The 9,144-nt window shown below is 36.0% G+C and overlaps 1 protein-coding gene across 7 annotated transcripts in view; it reads right to left on the bottom strand.

Moving 5' to 3' along the window:
* Window positions 1-1,074: 1,074 nt before the first annotated feature.
* Window positions 1,075-9,144, bottom strand: part of Smarcad1 (SWI/SNF-related, matrix-associated actin-dependent regulator of chromatin, subfamily a, containing DEAD/H box 1) — a 73,471-nt gene continuing 65,401 nt past the window's right edge. For 4 of the 7 annotated variants that reach the window (XM_006505510.3, XM_011241205.3, XM_006505512.4 and 1 more), the window contains 4 exons: window positions 8,366-8,484; window positions 6,584-6,766; window positions 5,251-5,360; window positions 1,075-2,835 (listed from right to left, as the gene is read on the bottom strand). In XM_006505510.3, the coding sequence (XP_006505573.1) occupies window positions 2,774-2,835; window positions 5,251-5,360; window positions 6,584-6,766; window positions 8,366-8,484 (474 nt within the window). In that variant the 3' untranslated portion in view covers window positions 1,075-2,773. The remainder of the gene's footprint in view (window positions 2,836-5,250; window positions 5,361-6,583; window positions 6,767-8,365; window positions 8,485-9,144) is intronic. The other 3 variants (NM_007958.2, NM_001355250.1, NM_001253392.1) reach the window with 1 other exon arrangement.

Here is a 9,144-nt window from a genome sequence, read left to right as displayed (position 1 = left end):
GGGGGGGGAACAGAGGACAAAATTTTGTATGTTAAACATAAAATGCATGAACTTGATCTTTTAAATAAAATTTTAACATTGGTGGCTGTTAAAATAAAAAAGAATCTCGTTGCATGGGTAGACATTGTGTGATTAAAACAATCAATAGGAAAAAGTCTTTAGGGAAACATACAAACAATGCTTTTAATGAAGGTGGAGATGACCCTGATGCGCAGGTACTTCCCTCTGTATTACCTTCCATAAAAGATTATCCTTTTTGTTTTGTTTTGTTTTTTATTTGGTTTTTCAAGACAGGGTTTCCCTGTATAGCCCTGGCTGTCCTGGAACTCACTTTGTTGCTAGGCTGGCCTCGAACTCAGAAATCCGCCTGCCTCTGCCTCCCAAGTGCTGGGATTAAAGGCATGTACCTTCACTGCCTGGCTAAAAGAGTATCTTTAATGGAAACAGAATTTAGGAAAAGTAATAAACACAATTCCTATGGGAAAAATGGAAACTCAAAATAGTATTACATATTTCTATGATCAGTGTAACATCAGCATGCTCTATAGGGCAGTATTTAACATAGCCACAATGTTAAGTCAGACAGCCACTGAAGAAGGTAGATCCCTTCTTTACAGGCTGCACAAATAGAAACCCAATCTTCTGATCCACCCACACCTTGACTCTATTGGAACTCCTATCGGCGAGTCACCTGTCCAAGACAAGACACATAAGGTGTCTTATTACACATATATGACTTATACTAAAAAAATAAAACCTATTTCATGATGGGTGGTGGACATCTTTAATCCCAGCACTTGGAAGGCAGAGACCAGCCTAGTCAACAGAGTTCCAAGACAGCTAGGTCTATGCCAAGAAATCCTGTTTTATAAAGGAGAAAATAAAAGCCTACCAATGGACTGTGATGTTTAATGACACTGGCCCAATGAAAGGACAATTGAGGATTCATTTTATGTACCAAATCCCTATCCATTGCCAAGCAATATCTTAAACATAAGATGGTCCTGTTTCTGTTCAATATTACATACTTCTCTGGGGAAGGAGAACGAGGGCTAAAAACCATTACAAAGGGTGTGAAATACAACTTAATGATCACAAATATTTTTATTAAACCCAAGACATAATAAAATATTACAGGGAGAATCCAACTACATTTCATTAGAAAAAATTCAGATATAACAACACCACAACCAATGAGCCTACTGTGGGAGACACATTTCACACAGAAAAGTTAAGGGAAATTCACTGTGGGTTTAAAAGGTACAATTTCCAACAACTTGACTAAGCGACCTGGGTACTGTGATCACAAGGAGGTAGCATTAACACCTGCAAATTCCTGGCAGCCCCGTAGTGGGGAGATAAATTTGATACAGTCATATATCTTCAATATTAAATCTACTGAGTCAGGAGTTCAGAGTCTCAGATACCTGAAAAAAAAATAGCACTGTAGGATTGTGTCACCCATCTAAGTGTTTACCTAGCACCTCAGCACTGGGGGTGTCTTGAAAAGTATGAGCTACAATAATTAACAAATCTCTCATTTATAAATAAGTTTATTTATAATGATATTTACATTATAAAACAAAGCACATAAAACTCACAAGTTATACAAAGAATCTGATGTATAATAAAAACAGCAATATAGACTGACAGGCAAAATTTAAATGAAAAGTTAATAAAGACTGAAATACCAAATAGACAATTTTACTTCTAAATTTCACTTTGTCACCCACACTGAACTGGAATTGAACAATGGCTTCTCTTCAGGTGGTTCTGTATTGGAAATCCTGGGAACTGGTAAATTATATTTTGTTAAGAATTTAAAGTTAATGACCTATTTTCATGCAGTATCTAGCATTACCTTGGTATGAAGTCACATCCAGTTTCCTTTGAAGTGAAAGTATCTTTAAGTTAATCTGTTCTGCTGGACTAGAAATATGCCACCAACATCTGCTGATCTTGGTGATTCAGCAGAAGGAAATGTGTAAGAGAAAACTGGAGCAGAAGTGACTGGGCAATGGTTAAGAGAAGCAAAAGCGGGAGAGGAAGCTGATAGCAACACACACAAGCGAAGGCAGAGTTAATGAGCCAGAGGTGCAATAAGAAAATGAAAGAAGGAACTGACCCCCCAGAGCAGGAGAAAGGCTTCAGTTCCTACTCACTGGAAAACAACTTAGTGCTTAGCCAAACAAATGTGTTCTAACAGGAGGAAGAAGAGGACCTGGGGACATTAGTGGATGGAATGCCACCTTGTGATTCAGGCTGAGTTCTTACTGACATTGGTGAACATCTGCATCAAATAGCAATAAAATGAAGACTGAACAACCTATACAGCTGCATTCTTTAACATAATAAAAACTTCAAATCAGACAAGCAAAACAAGACATAAACATTGTCAAATAAGGCACATGTAAATCTACACACATTATCCAGTGAAAGACACTATATATATATATATATATGTATATATATCTGGAGGTAGAAATAATTACAAAAATACTGACATTTCTAAAGCATTAGCATATTTGTTACAAACAATCACCAACTAACCCCATTCAGAAAACTGCTTTGAAAAATGATTAGTCAACATTTTCAGGATGTGAGGATCTGGAGAATCCAGTTAGTGGCAAAAAGTTGTCCATACTATGTGAAATGCAACATGAAATTATAAAAAATTACAAATGCTCAGAAACCCCATGGTCACCGTGATGTGAATGTCCTTGAATGCACCAAGTTGATATGTCCTCATCAATCAGGAATTCCGCGCTCTCCTTCACAGGCCCATTGATGTTTTTAGTAATGTGGCTATATCTGCTGGCATACTTCCTTCATCAGCTGCAGGGCAGAAAATAATGTGAAAGTTATGCAGAAATATCCGGGCTTCTAAGATGTATCTTCCTCCCAACCTTTCTTCTCTTTGGTGAATTCCTACCTATAACTAATTCCTAGTTTGTTTTGGTGTCATCTCATTAAAAACCTGACCTAACCTATACAGCTGAGTTATTTACTTTCCCACTTACTGGTAATAGCATAGCTGTAAAGTCACAACTATTTCTGATGTGTGCAGCAATAAACTACAAATGGCTGAAATGCAGCACAATGAATCAAATCTCTCAAAAATCTGAGACAATCAAAACTACAGGAGTACTTTCATGTGTTCTACTCTCTGGGTAAAAGATGCATACGTACAAGACACTGAACACTGGACAAACTGTTAAGGAGTTTACAGATACCCTTCCCTTCAAGCGTATTTAACAGACTAAAGACAGCCCATGGCATTAAGATATCAATTCTCTTAAAACTAACTGGCATTCCACATCCCACTAGAGAAATGTGGAGAAAAGACTATGGAGACTCTTTTAGTGTCTTTACTAAATAAAATCTTTTAGTGTTTTTACTAGATACTATTAGAACAAAATAAAATCTAAAGTGTGAACCTTAGCAGGATCCTTGTTTCAAAAGAAAGTGAAAAAATATTAAAAGGGTACTGGATGAAAATTGGCTTAGCAGCTAAGAGCATTGGTTGCTCTTCCAAAGGACCTGGGTTCAGTTCCAAGCACCCACATGATTGATGGCTTACAACCAGCTGCAATTCCAGTCTCGGGGGAATCTAGTGCCTATTTTGGCTTCTACGTGACTGGTACAAATCCAGTACGCAACATACACGAAGGCAAAAGACCTATTCGCATGAAACAAAAGAAATGAACCTCAGTAATAATATAGTAAACGGACAGTTGGAAGAAATCTGAGTAGGAAATTCGATTCTATCTAAAATGTTCTTGTTTGTAACAACTTAGAAAATATTTATCTAAAATCCTGTCACACCTAAAACTACCTTCAGACTGGCTCTGGAAGAGAGAAGCCCAACACATGCCAACCCTTCACAGCTGCCGGTCAGCGAGCTTTCCTTCATACCGTGGTTCTAAGATTTTTTTATATAAAAAGTTTTGTAATAAGAGTTCAAAAGTGTAATAAGCCAGTTACTTTAAGAAAGAGTCCCACGATTTTTATCATAAAGCAATGATTCCAGTTAATATACAGCAAAGTCAACAAGAAAGCTTGTTAAATTATACTAAGTACCACTGCCAGAGTTTCTAAGCAGGTTAAATCTTATAGAGAATTTAGAAATCTGCATTTCCAGCTGCCAAGTGCCTGGGTGACATAGCTGCAGATCCTGAGACCAAGGCCAGCTCTAGAGAAACAGACTCTATAGTCTTTAGTTAGCCATGCTGATTTTCCAGAGGTTTCCTAATGATTGCTGATACACACACTCATCTGCAAATACACACGTCATTCACAGGGCAACAGAACTCAGTGTGAGGCGGAAAGAGATCACATTCTCTAGACCCAGTGTCACTTCTTTTTAAAAATGAAACTGGACACATCCAAAGATAAAATTATTGTAATTGAAACTAAATAAATGACAATATTGTATCCTTGGTTTTATTGGACAAAAAATTTAAGCATCCCTTCGGGAAAAACAAACCAGAATAGGTAAACCCCTTTCCCAGAGCAGAGGGAAGGCATGGGAGGAAGCTGTGGGCTGCTTGGAAAGGAGCTCGGGAGCATTAGAAGCTCTCTCTCTCTGCTGACAACTGGCTCACCTTCCCAGCACCACTACAACATTTCTAACTCTTAAGTTCTAAACTATGCTAATGTACTACTTGTCAAAAATTATACACATGAATAAAACTTGTAAATTTATAGAACTTAACATTATCATTTCCAACAGCAGCTAGAAACGTGACATTTACTTAAGGTTTCTTTCTAAGGCCCAAGTAATTAAACCTGAAACTGACAATACAATTTTTAAGTGCATTTTACAGCTATATATTTTGATAAATATTTACTAAGTCAAAGTAAGATTACATAAGTATTACATATTTACATATGTAAGGGCTCTTAAAGTTATTACACTATAAAATACATTTTCAACCTTTGAGTTGATAATATTTCATTTAGTGAACAAATTATAAATTGTGAGTGAAGCTATAGATCCAAATTTGTTCTTTATTTTGAGAATATTATGGTGTTCATTATATAAGACAGAAGAGACAGATGTTTTCAAAATCAAGTTGTTCTTTTAAATCAATTCTGACAAAACAAATCTTTGTTACTGTTGTACTTAATATAAGCGTACATATCCTCGTCTACTTTGTCCTCCAAACAGACCATTCATACTAGTTAAGAACTCTGGCAATCTCTATTTTCATAAAAAACAGTATTTCTGCTAACAAACAAACAGCTTACCTTCATCTACTGTGGTCATGTCTTGCTCTAGTTTCAACTTTTGTTGGTTAATTTTTAGCATGGACTCTTCAATAGTTCCTTGGCTTATTAATTTAATAACTAATACTTCTCTAAAAATAAACACATGACACGTCCATAGGTCACTGGTGTTATTTAGATAATAAAAGTTCAACAAGCAGAAGAAAAGTTAATGACTCTGATGGTTTGAATCCATTGTTCCCATTCATCTATATGAATGTTTACTCACCAGCAAGTGACACTATTTGAAAAGATTAGGTCTAGGTGTGGCTTTGTTGGAGGAAGTGGGTCACTAGAGGTAGACTTTGAGCTTTCAAAAGCCCATACCAGACCCAGGGTCTCTCTGCCTATGGACCAGGATGCAACTCTCAACGACTGCTCCAGCACCAAGTCCACCATGCCTGCTGCCATGCTGTACGAAAGCCCTCAATTAAATGCTTTCTTTTATTATTTATTTATTCACTTTGTTTTTTGGTTTTTTTTGTTTTTTTTTTTAAAGACAAGGTTTCTCTGTATAGTTCTGACTATCATAGAATCCATTTTGTAGATCAGGCTGGATTCAACTCAAAAGAACCAACCACTTGTCTCTGTCTACCAAGTGCTGGAATTAAAAGTGTGTGCCATCACACTTGGCTCAATGCTTTTTTTTTTTTAAAGTAAGAGTTGCCTTGGTTATGGCATCACTTCACGGCAATAGAACAAGACTACCCATAAATAACTCTTTTATTTAATGTACTTGAGACTGGCATTTAGGAGTATTTAAACATTTTATACATCTATCCTTCCCTACTGATCCAAGTAAAAAATATATATGCTTTGAAAATTATTGATAAAACCACATTACAATGGGACTGGAGATAAGAGCTTGATGATAGAACATGATTGCTAAATAAGCATGACTGCTTTATTATACTGTTTCTCCTGTTTGTTTGTAGCTCAAGTGTCTATGGAGCCCAGGCTATCCTAGTATTTGTTCTATAGGGTCAGGTGGGTTGGCCTGGATCTTGGAGTAATCTGACTTCTTAGTCTTTCAAGTGTCAGGAGTACAAGTATGAACTATCACTACTGATAATATACATCTCATAAACTGTGAAACTACTTGGTATGGAGGTGGAAGGTTAATTATTAGAAAATGAATGAGTACACAGTAATTTACATATAGACGGCATTGAGATTGCTGATAAAAAATAGCATCTATACTTTGCCGAAAAAAATAAAACCTACAGATTAGATAGCCAACACATACTTTCTTTAATATTCTATACTAATCAAGCTGGTAGCTGGTGAAAACTAAATTTCAACAGACAATACTTACTTAGTCTGACCAACTCTATGGCACCTGTCTTCTGCTTGTTTGTCATTGTATGGATTGCAATCAATGTCGTGAAGTATAACAACATTTGCTGAAGTAAGATTTATTCCTAGTCCACCAGCTTTAGTTGACAAGAGAAATACAAAGATATCCATATCTGTATTAAACTCATCAATTAGATGAATCCTGTAAGACAAACAGATTAGGTTCAATTTCACTGAAGGATAAATACGTAGAACTGAAAATAGTCACTTCACATGGAAAGCAAACCTAGGAGCGATACACACATACTCTTCTCATTACACCTACGTTTTCCTCTGCGATCAGTGAAGAGCCCCTTAAGTCAATCCAACTATTCCAACTTGATTAATATGTCAAGTACATATTAGTATTATTTTATTTTTTGAGTGCTTCAAATTTAGCTAAATAATACTTATCCAGTCTAATTTTCTCAGCAATCTCACAGCTATTACCAAAAGAGAGAAGTATACAGAAGGAACCAAGGATTCTATTTTCTTCATTTTTTTAAAAAAGAAAAATCTGTAAGAACTGGTTTTGAGGATTTTTTTTCCTTTTTGGAGTGGGGAGGGGTTTGGGGGATGTCTCACTAAGTAGCCTAGGTTGGTCTCAAATATTAGGTCCTCCTCCTAACTGATAACTTTTTTCATTAACCTTCAAAATATGAAAAATCTGACTTTAAAACAATCTTGATTAAACAGTGGATGCCTCAAACCTTGAATGGTTTTATTATTTTTTTATATCCTGCTCAGAGTATCTCCTACCTTCCATTCCTCTCTCCCCCTTCACTCTTCCTCCATTTCTCTTTAGAAAGGGCAGGCCTGCCATGGTTATCAAGCAAACATGGCTTATTGAGCAGTAAGACTGGGCACTGCCCCTTGTATTAAGGCTAGATGAAACAATCCAATATGAGGAAAAGTGTCCTAGAAGTGGGCAAAAGAGTCAGAGAGAGAGAGTCTGAACTCCACTGTTAGGAGCTTCATAACAACACCAAGCTACTCAACTATAACATATATACAGACAACCTGGGTCAGGTCTACATGGGATCCCTGGTTGTGGATTCAATCTCTGTGGTTCCCTATAGGCCCAGGTTAGTTGATTCTGAGGTTTTTCTTGTGGTATCCTTGACCCCTCTGGCTTCTATAAGCAATCCTCCCCTCTTCAGAAGGATTCCCTGACCGCTGCCTACTGTCTGGCTTTGGGTCTCTGCATCTGTTTCAATCAGCTGCTAGATGAAGCCCCCCTTGAATATTTTTTACAGGGGAAAAAAATTTAGGACTGGGATGTGGTTTAGTTCTAGAGTGCTTGCCTAGCATGTAAAAAACTATGGGTATGATCCCTAAAGTGCAAAAATAAAAATAACATAAAATACAAGAGAAAAATTATTAAAAGCATACAATTTTCATAATTTTTCAGAATACACTTATTGGGGGAAAAAATTAAAAGAATAACAATTCAAGCCGGGCGTGGTAGCATACGCCTTTAATCCCAGCATTCGGGAGGCAGAGGCAGGTGGATTTCTGAGTTGGAGGCCAACCTGGCCTACAGAGTGAGTTCCAGGACAGCCAAGGCTACACAGAGAAACCCTGTCTTGAAAAACAACAACAACAAAATAACAATCCAGCAGTAATAGTTGAATAATTTGAATACTGAATATTTGAAATAGCAGAACCTAACACTTTAAACAAGAATTTTCTAAAAAATACTCCTTATATTTAAAATGCTAATTAATGAATAAGCAAATGATACTTGGCAGCTAATACCAACCTTTCAGAAATCTGAGTCTTTCCATCTAATCGGAGGTACCTATGTTGATGATGCTTTAAGAGAACCTCTAGTATATCCAGCATCATGGTAAACTGGCTGAATAATACAACTCTATCACCCTGTGGGAAGATATGTATGAATTAGAAACAGGAAAGTGAAATCATTACCCTTACCCAAAGTTTGAGGCCTACAAAATAAAGAATGCTTTAAAGAGACATCTGCCAACTCTCCATAAACTTCATGATAAAATTACATAATGTTCAATTGCGCTAGTTTTTTCAAGTAAAAAAAAAAATCAAGTAACGATACCAAGAATAAATTTATTTTTTCTATTATATGAATAGATTTCCTTAACTTCTGAACTTAAGTAGTAGTTTAATTCTGATTTTAAGTTAAAGAAGTGGATCATTACTACTTCCTTTTCGTATTAAAAAAGGATCATTTATTAAGACCAAGTACATAATCACTACTTGCACCTAAATACTGAAAAGTTAAGCAACTTCATACAAATTGCAGAGTCCTTTGAAGAAATAGGTCACCTCTGAAATAATAATTAAAATTAAAAAAAAAAATCAACACAGATGTGATCTAATCTAACTTATTATTTTCTTAAGTTCTATAAAAAGAAAAATAAACAGAAAAAATATATGAGGCAACTTTAAGACACTAGGTTCTGGAAGAACATAAACTTAACTTTAAAAAGTATAACAAACAATCAAGCCAGCGTCATCTTTTCTAACACTCCTGTTTCATAAGTTCAACCAACAAGGCAAATAGAG

The sequence above is a fragment of the Mus musculus genome, chromosome 6, assembly GCF_000001635.26.
Source record: "Mus musculus strain C57BL/6J chromosome 6, GRCm38.p6 C57BL/6J".
Lineage (NCBI taxonomy): Eukaryota > Metazoa > Chordata > Mammalia > Rodentia > Muridae > Mus > Mus musculus.
This window is presented reverse-complemented; position numbering and strand designations above follow the sequence as displayed.